The sequence below is a fragment of the Macaca fascicularis genome, chromosome 7 (assembly GCF_037993035.2).
Source record: "Macaca fascicularis isolate 582-1 chromosome 7, T2T-MFA8v1.1".
Lineage (NCBI taxonomy): Eukaryota > Metazoa > Chordata > Mammalia > Primates > Cercopithecidae > Macaca > Macaca fascicularis.
This window is the reverse complement of record NC_088381.1, coordinates 118,172,203-118,198,658: the sequence shown is the minus strand read 5'-3', so window position 1 is coordinate 118,198,658 and position 26,456 is coordinate 118,172,203. Positions and strand designations below refer to the sequence as shown.

Sequence of the window (26,456 nt, the reverse complement as noted above, 5' to 3'; positions counted from 1 at the left end):
TGAGTCAAAGTCTCACTGTTGCCCAGGCTGAAGTGCAGTGGCACAATCATTGGCTACTGCAGCCTCAAACTCCTGGGCTTAAACGAGCCTCCCATGTCAGCCTCCCTAGTAGCTGGAACTACAAGCACACGCCACCATGCCCAGCTCTGTTTACCTCCTGAGCTGATGAGGTTTGCTTCTTATATTGGCCAAAAGTTGATTTTCATTGATCGATCGATTGATTGAGAGAGGGTCTCTCTGTGTTGCCCAGGCTGGAGTGCAGTGGCACGATCTCAGCTCACTGCAACCTCTTCCTCCCAGGTTCAAGCAATTCTCCTGCCTCAGCCTCTTGATTAGCTGGGATTACAGGCGTGCACCACCATGCCTGGCTAATTTTTGTATTTTTGGTAGAGACAGGGTTTTGCCATGTTGGCCAGGCTGGTTTCGAACTCATGACCTCAAGTGATCTGCCTGCCTTGACCTCCCAAAGTGTCGGGATTACAGGCGTGAGCCACCACTCCTTGCCTTGATTTTCTTTTAATCTGTAGTTTTTCTGACTTTGCCTAGATTTTTGTGATGACATAAAAAAAAGAATCTAATAATTGTAAAGGTATTTTAGAGTAATAAAGAATTCCTTTGTCTCATAAAGATTTGTTTTGCTTTGTTTTCAGTGGCTTGATTAAACTGGCATCCCAGAATTTTTCCTATGGAGTTACTGAAATGTATAAAGCGTGTTTTCTTGGTGCAACAGTGAAGTATCTTCAAAAATTCATCCCTGAAATTACTGTCAGTGATATACTTAGGTAAGGAAAAGTGATAAGGAGTGTAAATACAGTCCTGACCTGTGTGAACTTGGGGGTGGGTCTGACTTGGTGATTAGTAAGCACCATTTCAGAGCCAGTCTGCATTGCACTGAATTTTCGTTTGCTCTCTTTCCCAACATGTTGTTGAATTCCCTTTGCAGTGCATTTATTGGTCATTGCTACATCATGGCCCTTAGTGCCGGTCCATTTATAATTATCTAGACTCCCTTACAACTCTAATCTGAAATCTCCATGACAGCTTTATTGTGATGCTACCTTAGCCTTTTTGTCTAGCTATCACTTATGACAAAAACAACTTGCCTGAATTTTTAAAAATCTCTCTGGCCAGTTACTCTTGTGATTCCAAAGTCTTTTGGCTTTAATTTTATATAAGATTATTGATCAGTGTGTTAACCAATTAGGTAATAAGCACGTTAAAACATTGTATTTTGATTGATTCTTAAAACTTAAAAAAAAAAACTTTTAGGTTTGGGGGTACATGTGAAGGTTTCTACATAGGTAAACACATGTCATGGGGCTTATTGTACATATTATTTTATCACCCAAATATTAAGCCCCGTACCCAATAGTTATCTTTTCTGCTTCTCTCCCTCCTCCCTCCCTCCCCACTTAAGTAGACTGCAGTGTCTGTTGTTTCCTTCTTTGTGTTCATGTGTTCTCATCATTTAGCTCCTACTTGTGAGTGAGAACACGTGGTATTTGGTTTTCTGTTCCTGTGTTAATTTGCTAAGGATAATAGCCTCCAACACCATTAAAACCTGTTAGAAACACACTCCTAGACCTGGCATCTCACCTTGCTTCTTCTCTACTTCTTTTGTTCTTTCTTGGGCCTTATTGTACTCAGGGACTCTACTTTGAGGATAGAAGTGGAAAGCAGCATGGTAACAATCAGAGTCCTTGCTACAAGGGTATGGGGCAAAGTAAGAACAACTTACATCTTTTTTTTTTTTTTTTTTTTGAAATGGAGTTTCGCTCTTGTTGTCCAGGCTGGAGTGCAATGGCACCATCTCAGCTCACTGCAACCTCTGCTTCCTGGGTTAAAGCGATTCCCCTGCCTCAGCCCCCTGAGTACCTGGGATTACAGGCATGCGCCACCATGCCCGGCTAATTTGTATTTTTAGTAGAGACGGGGTTTCTCCTGTTAGCCAGGCTGGTCTTGAACTCCGGACCTCAGGTGATCCACATGCTTCAGTCTCCCAAAATGCTGGGATTACAGGCGTGGGCCACCACACCCGGCCACATCTTTTATTCTTAAAGATAAAAGACTTTTCGTATGGCGGCTCACACCTGTGAAGTGGGTGGATCACCTGAGGTCAGGAGTTTAAGACCAGCCTGGCCAAAATGGAGAAACCTCGTCTCTACTAAAAATACAAAATTAGCCAGGCATGGTGGCACATGCCTGTAATCACAGCTATTTGGGAGGCTGAGGCAGGAGAATCGCTTGAACCTGGGAGGTGGAGGTTGCAGTGAGCTGAGATCACGCCATTGCACTCCAACCTGGACAACAAGAGCAAAACTCCGTCACACACACACACACACACACACACACACACACACACACACACACACAAAGATAAAAAATTTTCTAGACTTGATCTGTAGATTATTCTTAATACTACACAAACCTATTTTTTTTCCTTCTTTGGTAATGCGTTTAGTGTTCACCTTTTTTCCTGAGCAAGCCATTTGTTAGGCCTAATCAGCAGTGTACTTTGAGGTACTCTCACCCTGCATTTACAGTCCATCCCTCCATGAATCTTCTGAGCACTAGATATCTGCTTTCTCTGTAACAGCTGCTGAACTAGCCTGGTAAAAAATGTCAGCAGACTTGACTGTGTATCTGTGAAGAGAGCAATAATCATGTCAGCTGTCTCCCTTAGGGGAGCGTCCTGGTTTAAATCTGACTCTAAATGTACCATTCTGAGACCAGCATGTTTGAATCCTTAGAAGAACTATTAAAACTCAGCTAATGTTTTTACTCTTATCTCTTTCACTCCTCTACTTACCTTCTGAAATAGAAGGAATAAAAATATGTAGCCATTATTTTCTTTCACTCACTTATAAATAAGGGCTTTTATGTTTTCGGTGATCTGCTTTAGCAAACTTGTGATGTTTTATATCTGAAAATAGACTGGTCAAATCTGGTTTCTATTACTGCTATTAATATTCCTTGGAAAGCAAATGAAGTGAGCATAGTGAATTCTGTGTAAAAATAGTTGCAGTGAATTCACTGCCTGTATTCAGTTACCACCCTTTCATAGAAGCCTGAGGAAAACTTTTTAGACCACTGGATTTCATATGGTAGAACTGGACTTTGGGCTTGTGGATATTAGTGAACTCTCCTGTCTTTGGCTGTACGGGTGTGAATTTCAGTTACCAGTTTCTTTGGCATGTTGTGGAAACGGGCACAGCACTGTAGGCAGGTGCATTTGGGGACAAATTCAACCCAATCACAGATTTCTCTCTTTAAAGAGAGAAAAACTGACTAATTCAGCAATTACTTTCGCTTCGTCTCTTGATTCCTATAGTTATTAAGTGCAGGAAATTATTAATAACAAATAGGAAGTTGTAGAAGATACGTTTTTGGGTTTCTCGGGGGAAGATATGTTTGATACCATTTGTATAAGTTTTAAAACAAGTATAGCAGGCCGGGCGCGGTGGCTCAAGCCTGTAATCCCAGCACTTTGGGAGGCCGAGACGGGCAGATCACGAGGTCAGGAGATCGAGACCATCCTGGCTAACACGGTGAAACCCCGTCTCTACTAAAAAATACAAAAAACTAGCCGGGCGCGGTGGCGGGCGCCTGTAGTCCCAACTACTTGGGAGGCTGAGGCAGGAGAATGGTGTGAACCCGGGAGGCGGAGCTTGCAGTGAGCTGAGATCGGGCCACTGCACTCCAGCCTGGGGGGCAGAGCGAGACTCCGTCTCAAAAAAAAAAAAAAAAAAAAAAAAAGTATAGCAAAACCATATATTACTTACAGATTACACATGTAGTATGAAAATAAAAACGAGCAGAGGAGTGATAAACACCTAATTCAGGAGAGTGATTACCTCTGGGGAGGGAAGAGAATGGGATCTTGAGAGTTCTACAGAGGCTTCTATCATATTGGTAATGCTTTATTTCTTAAGCTGTTTGAGAAGAAACTGGATATTCATTGTGTTATTCTCTGTTCCTTATTATAACCTGAAATATTAAATAATAAAAATAAGATCAATAGACTTTTTTTTTTTTTTTTTTTTTGACACAGAGTCTCGCTTTGTTGCTGGGCTAGAGTGCAGAGGTGTGATCTCAGCTTAGTGCAACCTCCGACTCACTGGTTCAAGCTATTCTCCTGCCTCAGCCTCCTGAGTAGCTGGGATTACAGGCACGCGGCATGACACCCAACTAATTTTTGTGGTTTTGTTTGTTTGTTTGTTTTTTGATTTTTCAGATGGAGTCTTGCTCTGTCACCCAGGCTGGAGTGCAGTGGCGCAATCTCGGCTCACTGCAAGCTCGGCCTCCCGGGTTCACCCCATTCTCCTGCCTCAGCCTCCCGAGTAGCTGGGACTACAGGCACCCACCACTACGCCCGGATAATTTTTTGTATTTTTAGTAGAGACGGGGTTTCATCGTGTTAGCCAGGAAGGTCTCGATCTCCTGACCTCGTGATCCTCCTGCCTCGGCCTCCCCAAGTGCTGGGATAATTTTTGTATTTTTAATAGAGACGGTTTCATCGAGAGACAGGATGGTCTTGATCTCCTGACCTCATCATCCTCCTGCCTCGGCCTCCCCAGGTGCTGGGATAATTTTTGTATTTTTAATAGAGATGGTTTCATCAAGAGCCAGGATGGTCTCAATCTCCTGACCTCGTGATCCTCCTGCCTCGGCCTCCCAAAGTGCTGGGATTACAGCAGTGAGCCAATGCGCCTGGCCAAGATCAAGACTTTTCCACAGCTTGAAGCCTAAGTCTTGCCTTGTCTCATTTGTCTTGCAACCAGTATACTAAACCATAAATGCCCTTAGTATTGCAGTGAAAGCACATCAGGCAGTAGTAGATAGTAAAAGATAGTTGAAGCAACACTTTCAGTGGGGTGTGTTTCCCAGGATGGTGTCCTTAAATTTCAGTAACTACTAAAGGGCACCCAGGTTGACTTCTCATTGCTTAGCCAGAGCATTTTGGGCAATAATTTACTGGTGAACATTAGATTGGAATATAAAGTTATGATCTGTTAAATATTTGCATTAGATAAACTTCTCATTTGTAAAATAGTCTCTGAGACTCTTAATGTTAGCTCTAGGCCAGGCACAGTGGCTCGTGCCTGTAATCCTAGTGCTTTGGGAGGCTGAGGTGGGAGGATCACTTGAGCCCAGGAGTTTGAGACTAGCCTGGGCAATATAGTGAGACGCCATCTCTACCATTTTTTTTTTTTAATTAGCCGGGCGGGTGGTGCACGCCTTTAGTTGTAGCTGCTAGAGAGGCTTAAGTGGGAAGATCCCTTGAGCCCAGGAGGCTGAAGTTACAGTTAGCCATATTGCACCACTGTCCTCCAGCCTAGGGGAGAGAACAAGACCCTGTCTCGAAAAAAAAAATGTGTGTGTGTGTATATATATAGCTCTAAACTTTAAAAATTTGTTCTGTAATTAATTTTGACATGTTAATCTTAACAGCAGTTTGTATCTGTTAGCACCGTATAGATGTAAAAGACGAAGACATATATGTTACAATTTCCCCTTTTTCAATTTGGAAAATGTCTCCTATGGGGAATTCTAGAGTAAACTTTCAGGCAAGATATTTTCATAGCAAGTGATAACTAGACTGTGTGAAACACAAAGGTGCAAAACTCAAACATTTCTACAATAAAGTTGTAATGGCTTATGGTGGTCTAGATTAGGGTTTCTCAGTCTTGATGCTATTGACATATTGAGCCAAATAATATTTATTGTGGAGGACTGTCCAGTTCATTGTATAATTTTTTGTATTTTTTTTTTAGACGGAGTCTCACATTGTTACCTGGGCTGTAGTGCAGTGGTGCCATCTCGACTCACTGCAACCTCCGCCTCCCGGGTTCAAACGATTCTCCTGACTTAGCCACCTGAGTAGCTGGGATTACAGGCACCTGCCACCACGCCTGGCTAATTTTTTGTATTTTTAGTAGAGACGGGGTTTCACCATGTTGGCCTGGCTGGTCTCAAACCCCTGACCTCAGGTAATCCACCTGCCTTGGCCTCCCAAAGTGCTAGGATTACAGGCGTGAGCCACCATGCCTGGCTGTTGTAGAATGTTTAACAGTATCCCTAGCCTCGACTCATTCTCCTAATTGTGACAACCAAAAATGTGTCGACATTGCCAGATGTCCTTGGGGGGCGAAATCTCCCTTGGTTGAGAACCACTAGTGTAGAAAATTTGGTAACCTTCACACTAGAAAATACTAATAAGAGTCTGGAGGAAATATGATAAACATCCTTGAAGTACATATAGCTGAGAGTAAGGGAAAGTAAGGGGCATCCCAGAGCAAAAAACAAAAACAAAATTAAAATTCATACTAAAAGGAGTTGGTGCTGATGCTGACTTGGAGAGGTGGGGATGGTTTGCTAATTTTAATAACTGAGAGGCTTGAGTATATTTTTAATTTATGTGTGACTCACATATAAAATATATAGATCTTAATTGCTTAGTAAATTTTGGTAATTGTACAAACCATATCCACCACACAAAACAAGATATAGGACATTAGGGACTTGTACTTTAATTGCCACTCAAGTGCTGAAAAAGAAATCTTGGGTGTATACAAGGTAGAAAGTTGGAACTGAGACTCTTAAGTAAGGCCCCCTAGAGACTCTTGAAAGGCTATACCCTCAGAAGAAAGGAAGTCTGGAAAAAAAATTCCCCTTGGCACTGGGAAGTATTAAGGAACTTTGTCTATTTTGGTGGTGGGGAGTAGGAGGAATCTTCCCAAAAATCTGGAATCCCTCGAAGTGCTTAGATTTTGAATGTATACCACCAGCTTGGTTTAGGAGCTGTAAGCTAACAAATTAACTGAAAAAGTGGAGCCAGACATTTCTGGATCCTGCTTCAATCTCTCTCCCTCTCTCTCTCTCTCTGTCTATCTTCTTCTCTCTCCTTCTCTCTCCCTTCCTTCCCTCCCCACCCTCTCTAATTCAAATAAATTAGCAAGACTAAAAATCAGGTAATTTGGCCACAAAGTGACTACTGACACTAAGCAATTATTGGTTTATAATTATTTAAAAAAAAATTTTTTTTTAAGAGTCTCGCTGTCTCCCAGGCTGGAGTGCAGTGGTACAATCTCAGCTCACTACAACTTCCGCCTCCTGGGTTTAGGTGACTCTCCTGCCTCAGCCTCCCAAGTAGCTGGGATTACAGGCATGTGCCACCATGGCTGGCTGATTTTCTTTTTTCCTATTTTTAGTAGAGATGGGATTTTACCATGTTGGCGATGCTGGTCTTGGACTGCTGACCTCAAGTGATCTACCCGCCTTGCCCTCCCAAAGTGCTGGGATTACAGGTGTGAGCCACCGCACCTGGATAATTTTTAGGAATCTTTTAAAAATAAATACACATTGAGGCTGGGCAGGGTGGCTCATGCCTATAATCTCAGCACTTTGCGAGGCCAAGGTGGGTGGATTGCTGGGCCCTGGGCAACATAGTGAGCAACATGTTGGTCACTATGTTGCTTGGGCAGCCTGGGCAACATAGTGAGATCAGCCTGGCAGAAGAATCGCTTGAACCTGGGAGGCAGAGGTTGCAGTGAGCCGAGATCACACAATTGTACCCCAGCCTGGGTGACAGAGTGAGACTCCATCTCAAAAATAAAATAAAATAAGACATGGAAAAGAAAACTGAGAAGATTCCAGCCTATCTCTCATAGCTGTTACAAAGAAATTGAGAAGAGGCAATCCTTTGAGGAGAGAGTACTTAAAAATTTTCGAGAATTGACAAAAAGACATCAAATTCAAGATGTACAGTGCATCCCATCTGAGTAAATAAAACTAAATACAAGATGGAAATAGACTTCCAATTCAGTAGAGAAGAGAAAAAAGAACATAGAAAACTCAATAAGTGAAGAAAGAGGAGATAGAAACCTTAGAAAATCAGGTTAGATAGCATAAAATAATATGGTAGAAATCAAGCATATCAGTAATTACAGTAAATGTAAATGTATTTAATAGTTAAGACAGATTATCAGGTTGGGTTTTTAAAAATCTATGTGCTAGAAAAATGCTTTTATTACTATTATTTTTTTAAGATAGGATCTCGCCCTGTCACCCAGGCTGGAGTGGAGTGCAGTAATGTGATCATAGCTCACTGCAACTTTCAACTCCTGGGTTCAAGCCATCCTCCTGCCTCAGCCTCCCAAATAGCTAGGACAACAGGTGTGCACCACCACACCTGCCTAGTTATTACTATTTTCCTAGAGACAGAGTCTCCCTATATTGTCCAGGCTGGTCTGGAACTCCTGGGCTCAAGTGATTCTCCAGCCTCATCCTCCAAAAGCATTGGGATTATAGGCATGAGCCACTCTGCCTGGTCTGGACTTATATTTTTAGATTAGCAGTAGAGTTTTATAAAATACTAGATTGTTCCATCATATTTGGAACTGGCTGAAGATGCCTGTTACAGCTTTCATAGCTGTTTTCCCAACCTGTAGTGTAATGCTTGACATATGACAATAATGTAATACAAGACTTCTCATGAATGTGTGTATTTAATTACACATTCACCTGTTCTTGTTTCTGGACATATTTTTTTTTTCTTTTTTTGAGACAGAGTATCACTCTATCACCCAGGCTGGAGTGCAGTGGCGCAATCTTGGCTCACTGTAACTTCTGCCTCCCAGGTTCAAGTGATTCTCCTGCCTCAGCCTCCCAAGTAGCTGGTATTACAAGCATGCACCACGATGGCTGGCTAATTTTATATTTTTAGTTAGAGAGGAGGCTTCACCATGTTGGCCAGGCTGGTCTCGAACTCCTGACCTCAAGCGATCCACCCCTCAGGCCTCCCAAAGTGTGGGATTGGACTTGAGCCACCCTGCCCAGGATATATTTAAGCATCTAGGATGTACATTCCCATTAAGTTTAGCTACAAACATAGCAAAATACATGGCTAATATGTAACACATTAGCTATATTTGTAGCTAAATTAATGATATGTTAAATGTAGCTGAATTGAGTGGGAGTAGGGTGAGGGATGGGAAATTACTTATTATGTACAATGTACACTATTTGGATGATGGTTACACTAAAAGCCCAGACTTCACCTCTAAGTAATATATTCCTGTATCAAAACTGTACTCAGACTGGGCACGGTGGCTCACACCTGTAATCACAGCACTTTGGGAGGCTGAGACAGGTGGATCACCTGAGGTCAGGAGTTCAAGACCAGCCTGGCCAACATGGCAAAACCACGTCTTTACTGAAAATACAAAAATTAGCCAGGGGTGGTGCTGCGTGCCTGTAATCCCAGCTACTCGGGAGGCTGAGGCAGGAGAATCGCATGAAACCGGGAAGCTGAGGCAGGAGAATCATGTGAACCCGGGAGGCAGACGTTGCATTGAGCTGAGATCACACCACTGCACTACACTCCAGCCTGGGTGACTGAGCGAGACTCCGTTTCAAAAAAAAAAAGCACTTGTATCCCCTAAATTTATACAAATTTTTAGAAAGAGAATTTGCTGATATTAACTTATTGAGTCACTGGCTCTTTCAGTTGTTAAAACAATTAAAAGTTAAAAGAATTAGAAGTTAGCTTGTCACAATGGTGTGTGCCCATAGTCCCAGCTCCTACGTGGGCTGAAGTGGGAGGATCACTGGAGCCCAGCATTTCAACGCTGAGATGAGCTGTGCTCATGCCACTGCACTCCAGCCAGTCTGGGTGACAAAGTGAGACTCTATCTCTTTAAAAATAAAAATTAAAAAAAATAGAAATTTTAAATTTTAACTTAAAGCCAAAAGTTTCTAGCCTTATTAAATACCTACTATGTGCAAGACACAAATGTACACATGTGGGCGATGTTGGGATGTTGACGCCATACTTGCCCTCAAGACATTTATGGTTTATGTTACCTGAGATTTTTTTTCTTTACTTTTTCTTTTTCATTTTTTTTTTTTTTTGGAGATGGAGTTTCGCTCTTGTTGCCCAGGCTGGAGTGCAATGGCGCAATCTGGACTCACTGCAACCTCCACCTGCTGGGTTCAAGCGATTTTCCTGCCTCAGCCTCCTGAGTAACTGGGATTACAGGTGCCTGCCGCCACGCGCAGCTAATTTTTGTATTTTTAATAGAGACAAGGTTTTGCCATATTGGCCAGGCTGGTCTGGAACTTCTGACCTCAGGTGATCCACCCGCTTTAGCCTTCCAAAGTTCTGGGATTACAGGCGGGAGCCACTGTGCCCGGCCGAGATTTCAAATAATAATACTTATTTCAATTTGAAGTATTCTGCGGGGAAAGCATATGTAATTCTACAAAGAAAAACCCTGAAGTTGCCTTAAGTGCTGAAAAGGGAACGTGAAAAATTTGGTAGTTTAAACATTTCATGTTAAATACTTGTTTGAACTAAAATGAGATCCTAAGAAAAACATCATTATCATGTATTTATTTATTTATTTGAGAGGGTCTCACTCTGTCCCCCAGACTGGAGGGCAGTGGTGTGATCACCGCTCAACTGTAGCCTCTACCACTGTGAGCTCAAGGGATCCTCCCACCTCTGCCTGCCCAGTAGCTGGGACTACAGACACTCAGACACTCACCACCACGCCTGACTGATTTTTTTTTTTTTTTTAACTCGTAAATACGGGGTTTCACCATGTTGCCCAGGCTGGTCTCAAACTCCTGAGTTCAAGTATCCGCCTGCTTTGGCCTCCCAAAGTTCTAGGATTACAAACATGAGCCACCGTGCCTAGCCAGAAAAACATTATTATTATTATTATTTTAAAATTTGGATTGTCAGATTTTGAATATGTGGACAAGAGTATAGGGGACATTGAGAACATAATTTTTGTTTGTAAGAAAAATAAGTGTAGACATTTTTAACTGTGGTTAATCACTTGTAACCTCTATGTGCTTAGAAGGAGCAAAGGGAATGCACTGACTGACTAACTATACAGCAGAGTTTTACATTGGACACTCAACATCAGTGGCTGGTCCTGATGTTGAGGGGAGAAATGCTACTTCGATGACTTCAGATAAAGTATAAATAGTATATAAAATAGGCCACATACCAGCTGATACACATATGCATCTCTACCCCAAAAAGTTTCAGCTTTCAGTCCTGTCCCTTCTTTTTGTGTTCTATGTGGTATATCTGATTCTTTAAGTGTTGTTGTTGTTTTTTTTTTTTTTTAAATGGGTGCCTAGTAGGTATATATATTTATGGGGTACATGAGATATTTTGGTACAGGCATGTAAATCACATCATGGAAAATTGGTTGTTCATTCCTTCAAGCATTTATCCTTTGTCTTACAAACAATTCAATTACACTCTTAGTTATTTTTAAATGTACAACTAAATTATTGACTATAGTCTCCCTGTTGTGCTATCAAATACTAGGTCTTATTCATTTCATTGTTTCTATTTCTGGGGGGAGGTATCCATTAACCATCCCCACCTCCCCTGTAAAACCCCACTCCACATTACCTTTTGCAGCCTCTGGTAACAATCCTGCTGTCTTATACTCTATGTGTTCAATTGTTTTGATTTTTGGATCCCACTAATAAGCATGAACAGATGATATTTGTCTTTCTGTGCCTGGCTTATTTCACTTAACATAATGACCTCCATGTTAATGCATATGGCAGGATCTCATTCTCTTTTGTGGCTGAATAGTACTCCATTGTGTATAGGTACCACATTTTATGTATTCATTCATCTGTTGATGGACACCTAGGTTGCTTCCAAACCTTGGCTATTGTGAATACTGCTGTAGTAAACATGGAAATTCAGATATCTCTTTGATATACTCATTTTCTTTCTTTTGGGTATATATCCAGCAGTAGGATTGCTGGATCATATAACTCTATTTTCAGCTTTTTGAGGAACCTCCAAACTATTCGCCATAGTGGTTGTACTAATTTACATCCCCATCAACAGTGTATGAGGGTTCCCATTTCTCTGTATCTTCACCAGCATTAGTTATTGCCTGTCTTTTGAATAAAAGCCATTTTAACTGAGGTGAGATGATATCTCATTGTAGTTTTGATTTGCATTTCTCTGATGATCAGTGATGTTGAGCACCTTTTCATATGCCTGTTTGCCATTGGTATGTCTTCTTTTGAGAAATGTCTATTCAGATATTTTGTCCATTTTAAAATTGGATTATTAAATTTTTTTCCTATAGAGTTGTTTGAGCTTCTTATATATTCTAGTTATTAATCCCTTGTCAGATGAGTAGTTTGCAAATATTTTCTCCCATTCTGTGGGTTGTCGGTTCACTTTGTTGATTGTTTCCTTTGCTGTGCAAAAGCTTTTTAACTTGATGTGATCCCATTCAGGACCATATTGTTTAATTTCTATGTGTTTATATAGTTTCCAAAATTCCTCTTGTGATTGATTTGTAGTTTTATTCCATTGTGGTCAGAGAAGATGCTTGATATTATTCCAAATTTTTTGAATGTTTTAAGACTTGTTTTATGACCTAACATATGGTCTATCCCTGAGAGTGATCCATGTGCTGAGGAGAAAAATGTGTATTCTGCAGCCATTGGATGAAATGTTCTGTAAATATCTATTAGGTCTATTTGTTCTGTAGTGTAGATTAAGTCTGACATTTCTTTGTCGAAGTTCTGTCTGGGAGATCTGTCCAACACTGAAAGTGGGGTGTTGAAATCTCCAGCAATTACTATATTGGGGTCTATCTCTTTAGCTGTAATAATATTTGCTTTATATAGCTGGGTACTCCAGTGTTGGGTGCATATATATTTGCAATCGTTATGTCCTCTTGCTGAATTGACTCCTTTATCATTATATTATAATCTTCTTTGTCTCTTCTTACAGTTTTTGTCTTGCAATCTATTTTGTCTGATATCAGTATAGCTATTCTAGCTATTCCTGCTCTTTTTTCATTTCCATTGTTATGAAGTATCTTTTTCTATCCCTTTATTTTTAATCTGTGTATATCTTTATAGGTGAGGTGTGTTTCTTTTAGGCAACAGATCATTGGGTCTTGTTTTTTCATTCATTCAGCTACTCTATGTCTTTTGAGTGCAGAGTTTAGTCTGTTTACTTTCAGTGTTATTATTGATAAGTAAGGACTTACTCCTGCCATTTTGTTATTTGTTTTCTGGTGGCTTTACAGTCTTCAATTCCTTCTTTGCTTTCTTCCTATCTTCTTTTTAATGAAGGTGATTTTTCTCTGATGGTATGTTTTAATTTCTTTCTATTTATTTAATTTTTTGGTATCCATTGTATGTTTTTCTATTTGAGGTTACCATGAGGCTTGCAAATACTATCTTATAACCCACTATTTTAAACTGATGACAACTTAATACTGATTGCATATGCAAACAAACACACAGAAAGAAAACTAATAAAAACTCTACACTTTAACTTTGTTCCTTAGCTTTTAAATTTTTTGTTGTTTCACTGTCCGTGTCTTGAAAAGTTGTTGTAGTTATTTTATTTGATTGATTCATCATTTAGTCTTTCTATGTAAGATGAGAAGTTTACACACCACAATTACAGTGTTATACTATCCTTTGTTTTTTTGTGTGCTTGCTGTTACCAGGAAGTTTTGTACCTTTATATGATTTCTTCTTGCTCATTAACATCCTTTTCTTTCAGATTGAAGAACTCTTTTTAGTATTTCTTGTAGGACATATCTAGTGTTGATGAAATCCCTCAGCTATTGTTTGGGAAAGTATTTCTCCTTCACGCTTCAAAGATATTTTCACTGGATATACTATTTTAGAGTAAAAGCATTTTTTCCTTCAGCACTGTAAACATGTCATGCCACTCTCTCTTGATCTGTAAGGTTTCCACTGAAAAGTCTGCTGCCAGACGTATTGGAGTGCCATTGTATATTATTTGTTTCTTTTTTCTTGCTGCTTTTAGAATTCTTTCTTTATCCTTGACCTTTGGGAGTTTGATTATTAAATAGCTTGAGGTAGTCTTCTCTGGATTAAATGCACTTGGGGTTCTATAATCTTCTTGTACTCAAATGTTGATATCTTTTTCTAGGTTTGGGAAGTTCTCTGTTATAATCCCTTTGAATAAACTTTTTACCGCTATATGTTTCTGTACTTCCTCTTTTAGGCCAATAACTCTTAGATTTACCCTTTTGAGAATGGTTTCTAGATCTTGTGGGCATGCTTCATTGTTTTTTATTCTTTTTTCTTTTGTCTCATCTGACTATGTATTTTCAGATAGCCTGTCTTTCAGCTCACAAATTCTTCTGCCTGATCAGTTCTGCTATTGAGACTCTGATACATTCGTCAGCATGTCAGTTGCATTTTTCATTTCTAGAATTTGTTTCTTTTAAATTATTTCAATCCCTTTGTTAAATTCATCTGAAAGAATTATGAATTCCTTTTGTATTGTCTTGAATTTCTTTGAGTTTCTTCAAAACAGCTATTTTGAATTCTCTGTCAGAAAGGTCATATATCTCTGTTTCTCCAGGATTGGTCTCTGGTGCTTTATTTAGTTTATCTGAGGAGGTTATACATTCCTGGATGGTGTTGATGCTAGTAGATGTTCTTTGGTGTCTGGGCATTGAAGAGTTGGGTACTCGTTGTAGTCTTCACAGTCTGAGCTTGTTTATGCCTGTCCTTCTTGGGAATGCTTTCCAGGTAGTCAAAGGAACTTGGGTCACAAGCCCAATAACACTGTTATTTTTGTAGACATGTAGAGGTACCACCTTAGTGGTCTTGGATAAGATCCAGAAGAATTCTCTGGATCACCATGCAGAGACTCTTGTTCTTTTCCCTTACTTCCTCCCAAATAAATGGAGTCTCTTTCTCTCTGTGCTAAACCCCCTGGAACTGGGGTTATGGTGATGCAAGCACTCCTGTGGCCACCACCACTGGGAGTGCACTGGGTCAGACCTGAAGCCAGCCCAGCACTGGCTCTTGCCCAGGGCCCTTCCCTTCAGGGCAGTAAGCTTCCTCAGGCCCCAGGCATGTCCAGAGATGCTGTCAGGAAGCCAGAGATTAGGGTCAAATATCTTAGTAGTTTACCTGATGTTCTGTTCTACTATGGATAACTACCACTCACACCACAATACAAAGTTCTTCTCACTCTTCCCTCCCCTTTCCACAGGCAGAGGGGCCACTCCCTGTGGCTGCCACCGCCTTTGGTCCACAGGGTTTCTGCCAGGCCACCACCAATATTCACTTAAAGCCCAAGGGCTCTTCCATCAGCTTGTGGTGAAAGCTGCCTGGCCTGGGAGTTACCCTTCAGGGCAGTGGGCTCCCTCTGGCCCAGGGTAGTTCTAGAAATGCTGTTCAAGAGTGTAGGCCTGGGCCGGACGCGGTGGCTCACGCCTGTAATCCCAACACTTTGGAAGGCCAAGATGGGCAGATCACCTGAGGTCAAGAGTTCGAGACCAGCCTGGCCAACATGGTGAAACCCTATCTCTACTAAAAATACAAAAATTAGCTGGCTGTGGTGGAGTGTGCTTGTAATCCCAGCTACTTGGAAGGCTGAAGCAGGAGAATCGCTTGAACCCAGGAGGTAGAGGTTGCGAACTGAGGTCACACCACTTCACTCCAGCCTGGGCGACCGAGTGAGACTCCATCTCAAAAAACAACAACAACAACAAAAACAAACAAAAAAAAAAGAGTGTAAGCCTTGACTTGGGGACCCCAAGAACCTGCTTGTTGCTCTACCTCACTGTGGCTGAGCTGGTACCTAAGGTGTAAGACAAAGTCCCCTTTACTTTTCTCTCTGCTTTTCTCAAATAGAAGGAGTCTTTCACTGTAGCCACCACGGCTGGGAATGTGCTGGGTCACACCTGAAACCAGCACATCTCAGAGTCTCATCCAAGGCCCATGACACACTCCTTGGTTATCACTGATGGTTATTCAGGGCCCAAGGGCTCTTTAGTCAGCAGGTGATGTATCCTGCGAGGACTGGGTTTTTCCCTCCAAAGCAGTAGGTTCCCTTTTGGCCCAGGGTGGGTATAGAAATGCTGTTCAGGAGCAGCTGGGCGCAGTGGCTCACGCCTGTAATCCCAGCACTTTGGGAGGCCAAGGCGGGTGGATCACGAGGTCAGGAGATCGAGACCATCCTGGCTAACACGGCGAAACCCGTCTCTACTAAAAATACAAAAAAAAAATTAGCCGGGCGTGATAGCAGGCGCTTGTAGTCCCAGCTACTCAGGAGGCTGAGGCAGGAGAATGGCGTGAACCCAGGAGGTGAACCCACTGCACTCCAGCCTGGGCGACAGAGCGAGATGCTGTCTCGAAAAAAAAAAGAAATGTTGTTCAGGACCTAGGGCCTATAATGCGGGCCTGACAACTCTGCCCAGTGCCGTATCCTACTGTGGCTGAGCTGGAATCCAAGATGTAAGACAGTCCTTTTTACTCTTTGCTCTTTGCTCCTTAAGCAGAAGAAAGGAGTCACTTCTATTGCAGCTGCCTTGGTTTGGGGCATGGGTGATGCAAGCACTCCTTTAGCTATGTCAGCTGGTATCTCCCTAGATCACATGCTACCCTAGTCTAATTACTATAAGCCCAGCCTAGTGCTAGTAGCCTAGGAATTGGAGTCCTTGTGCCCTAGACTGTCTTTCAAGATTAGGACCCCAGAGTATTTCAGCCCACGGTGGTGAGGCTTGCAGGGAAACTCAAGTTCTGGCCACTAGGGCGGGTCCAAATGCTCCCTCCATGTGCTGGCGCTGGCTGAGCCCAGCACGGCTTTATTCTCCACTGTGACAAGGCAGCACTAAATTCAATGTAAAGGCTCCCAGCCACTGTGCCCTCCCTTTCCCAAGTGCATAGGTTCTGTCTCCACACCGCGTGGCCACTGCTAGGGGGTGAGGAAGGGGTGGCACTGGTGATGCAAGACCATCTTTTGTGCCCTCCTCAATGCCTCTTTCAATGATATGAAGTCAAAACTAGCCACTGTGATTGCTTACCTGGTTTTTGGTTCTTGTGATGGTGCTTTTCTGTGTGCAGATAGTTAAAAATTTGGTGTTCTAACAGGGGAACCAATGTTTGTAGGCTTCTGTTCCACCATCTTGCTCCGCCTGCTCCCATATCTGATTCTTACTCGGAAATTCTTACAGCTGAAAAATCTCCTGTCCAGATTCCCTGCAGGATTCTATAGGGAAGATCACTTATATTTATCATACAACCTTTCACTCTTATTGTTATAATTCTTATTTACCTAAGAATGAGTAGTATAGTTCTGTGATTTCAGGCAAGTTACTTAATCTCTCTTTGTTTCTTTGCTGTTAAATATAAACTGTGTCAGTTGTTTTGAGGATTAAATGAGGTAATTCCTAGCACAGAGTAAGCACTTACTAAATAATAGCTATTACTATTATCTCTCTTCAGCCAGCTGAAGTCTTAGAGGGCAGTGCCCTCATAGTGTTCTTTGCATCTTCTGCAAGTACTTGCTGGTGTGTATAAGATAGAATTTTTCACACTGGGCTTCCTTGGACAAGTTTCATAAGAGGTGCTTTTTTGTAGTTCAAAAACATTGGATTCAAATTTCATCTGTAAATTTTAACTGTTTTAAAAAACAACAAAAATCAGTGAGCTCAAATGTTATAAAATAGAATTTTAAGTAATAAAGACTATCAGTGTCTTTACAGTTGTTCACACCTATAATCCTGGCATTTTGGGAGGCTAAGGTGGGAGGATCACTTGAGGCCAGGAGTTTGAGACCAGCCTGGGTGACATAGTGAGACCTCGTCTCTACAAAAAAAAAAAAATTTTAATTAGCCAGGCGAGGTTGTATACACAACCTGAGCAACAGATCGACACTCTATCTCAATTTAAAAAAAAAAATTCTCATTTTATTAATATGCCGCTAAATTACTTCATTTTTATGCTTTTCCTATCATCTTTTTAAATTGAAGATGATCCTGATATTGAAGAGTAAACTGTTAAAAACAAACTGCAAAACAAGAACTTGTTGCCATTTGCAAATATTTCTGTCCATAAATTTTAACCGTGTGAATTTTAAAAATACAAAAATAAGTAGAATAGGATACAGGAATGCAACTGACACATAACCTCTGCTTTCATTGATTTGTATTACTCAGATGAGGCTCGTTGTAGCCATTGATTGATTTTTATAATAAATTCATTCTATAAATTTAAATAAAAATATACCTGTTCTAGTTAAGTGTGGATTTACCTACTACCTTTGGAAAGAGGAGACATTGATAAGTAACTTACTTGTTTTTATGTATTTCTTTGATAAGCATTTATTATACTATTGTTATATAATAGGTTTTAGGCTCTAAATTAACAATATAGGTTTGACAGGCTACAACTGACAGCCTTTGGTTAAACATAAGCTCATTAGGTTTCCATGTAATTGTGCATTTAGAAGAATATTGCTTTAAGACTCTTTGGAAACACTGACGTGTAAAGTATCCTATGTCTTTGAGTCAGCTGACTCCCAGCTTTCACTTTTGCAGGGGCCCAGCTGGAGTAAGAGCCCAAGCCCTGGATAGAGATGGAAATCTGGTAGAAGATTTTGTATTTGATGCAGGAGTTGGGAATATTGGAAATCGTGTTCTTCATGTGAGAAATGCACCTTCCCCTGCTGCTACTTCTTCCCTTGCAATTTCTGGAATGATTGCAGATGAAGTACAACAAAGATTTGAATTGTAAATAATGAAAGGAGCTAGGTATGCACTGTAATCTCCATGTCAGCAACAAGAGTGTACTAATTGCATTCTTTAATTTAAAAAATGGTTTTTAAAATTTCATTTTTAGGTCAAAGATAACCACTGAATTGTTAAAATGATATAACATAGAAATAATAATTTTCTACAAAAATTAGCTGGGCATGGTGGCACATGCCTGTAATCCCAGCTACTCGAGAGGCTGAGGCAGGAGAATCACTTGAACCGAGGAGGCAGAGGTTGCAGTGAGCTGGCTCTCCAGCCTGGGTGACAGAGCAAGAGAAAACATAATAATAATTTTCAAAATGTTAGGCTGGGGACCGTGGCCAGCACTTTGAGAGGCCAAGGCAGGTAGATTGTAGCCTAGGAGTTTGAGACCAGCCTTGGCAACATGGCAAAACGCTGTTTCTACAAAATAGCTGGGTGTGGTGCCTCTGTAGTTCCAGCTACTATGTAGCCTACTATGTAGGCTGAGGTGAGAGGATCACTTGAACCCAGGAGGTCCAGGCTCCAATGAGCTATGTTCATGACACTGCGTTCCAGGCTGGATGATAGAGCGAGATCTTATCTCAAAAAATAAATAAATAAATAAATCCAGCCTAAGCAACATGGTGAATGAAACCCCATCTCTACAAAAAATACAAAAATTAGCTGGGCATGATGGTGTGTGCCTGTAGTCCCAGCTACTTGAGGGGCTGAGGCAGGAGGATCACTTGAGCCCGGGAGGTCAAGGCTACCGTGAGGTGTGTTCATGCCACTATACCTCAGCCTGGGCAACAAAGTCAGTCCCTGACTCAAAAAATAAAAACAACAACAAAATATAAATTCCATGCTTATTTACTTTGTGAATAAAGAGGCAAGATACAGTTTTATCTGTCCTGAATCCCTGACTTTTTTTTTTTTTTTTTTTAGATGGAGTTTCACTCTTGTTGCCCAGGCTTGAGCGCAATGGTGAAATCTTGGCTCACTGCAACCACTGCCTCCCAGGTTCAAGCGATTCTCCTACCTCAGCCTCCCGAGTAGCTGGGATTACAGGTGCCCACCACCATGCCTGGCTAATTTTTTTGTATTTTTAGTAAAGATGGGGTTTTGCCATGTTGGCCAGGGTGGACTTGAATTCCGACCTCAGGTGATCCACCCGCCTCAGCCTCAAAGTGCTGGGATTACAGGTGTGAGCCGCTGCACCCAGCCCTGAATCCCTGACTTTGTTAATGACCTGTCCTTACCAACTATGACCTAGAGAAGATTTAGCTTTTCAAGAATTTTGGAGAACGATGGCATAAAAATGGGTTATTTCCTTAAATCAGTTTTTTAGCATTATACTACCTAAGCTCGTTTGGTCTCTCACAGACAAGGAAATACATCATATTGTAGGTTGCATTCTTTTAATTTCGAAGAGTCACAAAACTCACATTATTTAGAGCAACAATATTTGTATTTAGAAATTAAAAATTCATGATTTCAAGAAAATACATAAAATTTACATTTTTGAGTAGTTTGAATAAGTTTCTATCTTAGTTATAATATTTGTCAGAAATAACAAAACAAACTCAAAACCTTTATTATTTTCAGTCTCTTTATAACTGATGTGGTATGGTATCATCATGAAATGTAAACAGTGGTACACTGAGTAGTTGTCTTGCTCTTCAGTCTCTGTGGCTGAGAACTGAAATAACTTAGAAGAGAGAGATTTTTATGAGAGCAGTTTTAGAATCCTGACACTGATGTATAGAACTCTAATTTTAAGTTTATTTATATATTATATCTCTGATCTTTAGTCACACTAAGACTCTCAAAATGTTGGCCAAGATTGCTAATGATTCATACCTACTTGATTTTTCAGGGCTCCTATAAAGTTGTGTAGGGATATTTTTCCATTTTTGATAAATATCTAACTTTGAGGCATTCACTTTTGTAAACCGCGAAAGTGCCTTACATTCATGTGTACCTCATGAGTATTTTAAGTTGATGCCCAGTGCTGTACTATATCCTGTATATATGTGTTGTGTGGTATCTGTTGAAATGATTCTTGTAATTTAGAAAGTTAGAAAATAGAAATGTAAATGAAAATGTGACGACCTGACTGCAGAATTTTGAGTACTGAACCACATTTAAGTGAGGCGTTTTCATCCATTGTCTCTCATTTGCTCTCTCAGGAATCATATTCTAGTCTGTATGTCTTCTTTCCTCTTAGCTGTCCAAAGCTGTATGATGGATGGGTGAGAAGGATGTGCATTTTGGTTGATAGGAAAAATGCTTCTGTTTTCTTCCTTTTCCCCCTCACTTCAAGCACTGATGATTACATTGGTTGAGCTACCTCATCCATTAATGTGAAAGGCTACACATCATCAGCTCGTGTTCAAGAAGTAGCACATCCCAGGTAAACAGAGTAGGCCATTATTCAACACTTGAGATGAGCATATTAAAAGCATTCAGATATCAATGACAGAAGAAGCAAGCCCTAATGTTTCTTTATAACAGCTATTCCTGCAAGAAATGCAAACACACCATAGTTTTCTGTTCCGTTACAAGATTACTAAGAGATGGAAAATATTATCATTTTCTATTTCATCAACAGTACGATTGCATACATACTAAGTTGTAAAGACTGGAATTACAAAAAATGATTGTCCTAATTGAAGCAATCCTCAATCCATTTGAGTCTGTACAATACCCCAAAAAATAAAAGTGAAAAATTTGTTGAAAGTGTTTTGAATATGTAGGTTATTCTGTTTGTAAAACATTTTATATGTATGTCAACAGGGTTTTGTTGTTTAATACTGATATAATAAAGTTTTATTATTTCTGACAGAAGAAATGTATATTAATATTTAAAATATTGTAATGATCCTTGGTGTTGTAGAGAACATATTTTTTAGTTCCATAAAGACTTTTATGCAAATACATTTTTTATGTGTAAAACATAAACTGTTTGCTTTAGGATAGCAGCCAACCTTTTTAAAAGACTCATTTCTGTGTTAGTATATAACACAAAATGAGGTTGAGTAGTTTATATTTTGGGTAAAAAATGGAGCATTTTAGATTTTAACTTCAGAGTGTTTGTGAGAAACTCTTGATGTACCAGCAAGTATATTTTTGGTGTTTCATGTTACATAGCTTAACTCTTTTATCCATGCATATATGTGCATATCAAAATCCTTCCCTTGATCCTCTTAGCGTTGGCACTGTTTGGGGAGTTGCCTTTACTGTTGGCAGAATTCCACTTTCCCTGAGGCCATTTGGAAATCTACCTGGTAACCTGTGGGATAACCTTAACTCTTAGAACTTTCTTCATAGGATGGTGGTGAGAGTGGGGTATACTGCTAGGCCCTGTCCTTTGGGAGTTTGTAGGACCTGCTTTCGGAGGCAATCCAACCCTGATGGCTGTAACTATGAGCTATCCCTGTAAACACAGGAGGCATGGTGTCTATATTTAAGGACTGGCTCTGCCCTCCTGGGCACTTGATCTGTGTCTAGACTTCTTGGTCAGAGGTTTCCTCATCTTTCTGCACATACACTGTTATCTAAAGATCTTGTAAACATTTTTGAGTTGTAGTCGTAAAGTCAGTTACTAAGCTTTTCTAATACACTCAAAGGGAGTTTTTGAAATCTCTTCATCAGGGCTTAAGGTAGAAGGACAGGATGAAATGGTTGGGAAAGCAAAATCTGCCTCGAGATGTTTTCGAATAGTTTGTACTCATTAAAGAGTTTAAGAATGGAAATAAACCCTGAAGCCCTGAAGGGAAGAACTGTGTTGATACCAACCAACTCTACTTTTCTGGCCTCAAATCCTAGAAAATATTGTAGGTCTTTGTTGTTGTTGTTGTTAATTGCTTTTATTTTCTGCTTATGGGAAGGGTCTCACATTAAAGTTATCTTAAGTTTCTTTTGTCCCTGGGATAAAATGAGAAAATTTACCTTTTAGATATGGCAAGAGATGGCAGGTCTTGGGTTGCTCAGGAAGCCCAACTTTGAATATTAGGAAAGACCTGAGGGACAGTGGTAACAGAGGGACCTCTCTCACTAGAGAACCTTGAATTTTAGCCAACTTCTGCTTAAAACTGTATATTTAGAAAAACCTCTTTCAACTTGGTTGCTGTGAAGCAGAATGAAATGGCTACAGCAGTGGTTTTTTTTTTTTTTAAACACCTTTCAGATTTAATTTTCCTTAAATTTGTCCACTGGGAATATAAGAGATGTCTTTTAGGGGTATCAGTTTATTTTTTAATTTTTGTCTCCCCTTCCCTCTCCTTTCCCCCTCCTTTCCCCCTCCCTTTCCCCCTCCTTTCCCCCTCCTTTCCCCCTCCTTTCCCTCTCCTTTCCCTCAACAGGGTCTTGCTTTGTTGCCCAGGCTGGAGTGCAATGGCACTATCTTGGCTCACTACAACCTCCGCCTCCTAGGTTCAAGCGATTCTCCTGCCTCAGCCTCCTGAGTAGCTAGGATTACAGGCACATGCCACCACACCCAGCTAATTTTTTATATTTTTGGTAGAGATGGGGTTTCACCATGTTGGCCAGGCTGGTCTCGAACTCCTGACCTCAAGTGATCCACCCGCCTTGGCCTCCCAAAGTTGGGATTACAAACGTGAGCCACCACGCCCGGCCTTTTTATTTTTTATTTTTTAAGACAGAGTCTCACTCTGTCACCCAGGACCCAGGCTGGAGTGTAGTGGCATGATCATAGTTCACTGTAGCCTTAACATCGTGGGCTCAGGTAATCTTCCTGCTTTAGTCTCCTGAATAGCTGAGACTATAGGTGTGCATCTCCAGGCCCAGGTAATTTTTTTTTTTTGAGAGACAGGTTTCACTATTTTGCCCAGGATGGTCTGGGACTACTGGCCTCAAGCAGTCTTCTTGCCTTGACCTCCCAACGTGCTGAGATTACAGGCATGGGTTGCCACACCTGGCTGTGATACCAGTTTATAATAATAGCAGATTCTTTTGTTTGTATGGGTTTTTGTTGTTGTTTTGGTCTCTGAGTAGCTTCCCAAGTCACGTGCGCCACGTACTAATTGCTCTTTCCCAGAATGCCTAGATCCTTAACCTTTGCCTATGTTTTTCTTAGACGCTTTTTTTTTCCTTTTTTTTTTCTTTTTGAGACGGAATCTCACTCTGTTGCCCAGGCTGGAGTGCAGTGGCATGATCTCAGTTCACTACAGCCTCTGCCTCCCGGGTTCAAGCAATTCTCCTGCCTCAGCCTCCCAAGTAGTTGGAACTACAGTGACACACCACCATGCCTGGCTAATTTTAGTATTTTTAGTAGAGATGGGGCTTCACCATGTTTGGCCAGGCTGGTCTCGAACTCCTGACCTCAGGGGATCCACTTGCTTTGGCCTCCCAGCATGCTGGGATTATAGGCATGAGCCACTGCGCCCAGCCTTTCTTAGATTCTTGATCAATCATTCCAGCTGGGACCTCCTGGATCCTTCTAAATACTCAGAAACAAGCATGTTGGTTATGTTACAGGCCAATAGGAAAATGTTGTCTTCTGACATCCAACTTTGTGCTTTGGAATTTAGGGATATAAAGATGTTTTTGCTTCTGCTTTGCATGTTAGAATTTTGTGGTTGGTAGTGAATTTTTGAATATACTTTTATTTTTGAATTGTCTCCAGAATTACTTGGTAAGTTTTCTGCAATTAAAGAAAAAGCCTAATGTTAAATGTTATTTTAAAAGGGTTGATGCAACATTGAGGATTTCAAGGTTCTACCACCATTTCTAATTGAGAGAATGGTAGTTTCCTCTGGAAGGAAACTTCCTATGAAAGTCATATAGTAATGGCATTTATTCTAAGAGTGGATATGGTAGGTGAGAACTACAGAGTTGAAGGGAATCTGGAGGGTCATTCCAGGCTACTTAGCTTCCAGAAATCACATCAATGGATAACACCAAAGAATCACACTGTTTTTCCAAGTAGAGAGTAAATGATTATATATTTGGGTCAAAAAACTGAAGTTTGGTTATCAGTGAATATAGTAATCACAGAACAAAACAACACTTTGTTATGAGTTAGTAATATAAACTAACACAGTAGTATAAACCTACCCAAGAGGGAGGGGGTTTGCCCTGTTTGGTTTATTATTTTGGGTTCAGTTGGTAGAGAATAGAATCCATTCTAACTAAACAAAAATAAATTTATTTTGGGCCAGGTGTGGTGACTCATGCCTGTAATCCCAGCACTTTGAGAGGCTGACGCAGGAGGACTGCTTAAGGCCAGGAGTTCGAGACCAGCCTGGACAGCATGGCGAGAGTCCTAGCTATCTTTTTTTTTTTTTTTTTTTTTTTTTTTTTTTTTTTTTTTTTTTGAGACATAGTCTTGCTCTGTTGCCCAGGCTGGAGTGTGGTGGCGCAATCTTGGCTCACTGCAACCTCCGCTTCCCAGGCTCAAACTATTCTCCTACCTCAGCGTCCTGAGTAGCTGGGATTACAGGCATGTGTCACCACGCCCGGTTAATTTATTCTGTATTTTTAGTAGAGATACGGTTTTGCCATGTTGGCCAGGCTGGTCTCGAATTCCTGACCTCAAGTGATCCACCCGCCTTGGCCTCCCAAAGTGCTGGGATTACAGACGTGGTGAGCCACCTCGCCCAACCAGTCCTAGCTATCTGAAAGGTTGAGATGGGGATCCCTTGAGCCCAAGAGTTCAAGGCTGCAGGGATCTATGATTGTACCACTGCACTCCAGCCTGGGTAACAGAGTGAGACTCTGTCTAAAAGTAATAATAACAATAATAATAATACGTTCATTCAGAGAATACAGAATCATTGGAAGGCTAATGAAGTCGATTCTGGTTGAGCTTTCAGGAACAAGTTCCAAAGCCACATCACAGAACCAGGACACTAAGAGAGTAATTTCAAAACAATTATGATCCACAGAGAACTGCCACACCATGCATGAGTCTGGCCATTGCTGCTGCCACATAAAACTAGTGACTGAATGGTGCTTGCTAATTCACTTCTGCCTTATTTATTTTTTATTTTTTTGAGACGGAGTCTTGCTTTTGTCACCCATGCTGGAGTGGTGCAGTGGTGTGATCTTGGCTCACTGCAACCTCTGCTTCCCGGGTTCAAGCTATTCTTCTGCCTCAGCCTCCTGAGTCTCTGGGATTACAGGCGACCACCACCACGCCTGGCTAATTTTGTATTTTTAGTGGGCGGGGTTTCGGCATGTTGGCCAGGCTGGTCTCGAACTCCTGACCTCAGGTCATCCATCCACCTTGGCCTCCCAAGGCACTGGGATTACGGGCGTGAGCCACCGCGCCCGGGCTTACTTCTGCCTTCTATATCTTACTCCAGTGTATCTGATAGGCTGGGAGCTGTACTGAAGAGATTATGAATACATTTGTTGTTGACAGCTCAACTTTATAACTGTCAGGAATTTGAAGGATTCTATTGCGATAACATAAATAACAAAAATTTGAATGATGCTTTGCCCTCTCTCTTTTTTTTTTTTTTGAGACGGAGTCTCACTCTGTCTCCCAGGCTGGAGTACAGTGGCACGATCTCGGCTCACTGCAAGCCCTGCCTCCCGGGTTCACACCATTCTCTTGCCTCAGCCTCCCAAGTAACTGGGACTACATGCGCCCGCCACCATGCCAGGCTAATTTTTTGTGTTTTTAGTAGAGACAATTTCACCGTAGCCAGGATGGTCTCGATCTCCTGACTTCGTGATCTGCCTGCCTCGGCCTCCCAAAGTGCTGGGATTACAGGCATGAGCCACCACGCCCAGCAGTAATTTGCCCTTTCACCTTTATTATAGGAGATGGTGTTTGGAACAGCTACTTCCTCCACTTACAATGACTTTCCACCTGGTGGTGGTGGCAATATTTGGATGACCTCAGTGGCATCTTCATTTGGTTTTCTGGAG

The 26,456-nt window shown here is 41.2% G+C and overlaps 1 protein-coding gene across 8 annotated transcripts in view; it reads left to right on the top strand.

Moving 5' to 3' along the window:
* Positions 1-21,408, top strand: part of L2HGDH (L-2-hydroxyglutarate dehydrogenase) — a 70,917-nt gene extending 49,509 nt beyond the window's left edge. For 4 of the 8 annotated variants that reach the window (XR_012415778.1, XR_012415779.1, XM_005561212.4 and 1 more), the window contains 3 exons: positions 651-782; positions 18,381-18,593; positions 19,503-21,408. Coding sequence is in view for 4 of the 8 variants with exons in the window: in XM_005561212.4 (XP_005561269.3) it covers positions 651-782; positions 18,381-18,576 (328 nt within the window). In the remaining 4 variants the exon portion in view is untranslated. Of the gene's footprint in view, positions 1-650; positions 783-18,380; positions 19,416-19,502 lie in introns of those variants that run through there. The other 4 variants (XM_045396379.3, XM_015453764.4, XR_012415780.1 and 1 more) reach the window with 3 other exon arrangements.
* Positions 21,409-26,456: the final 5,048 nt, after the last annotated feature.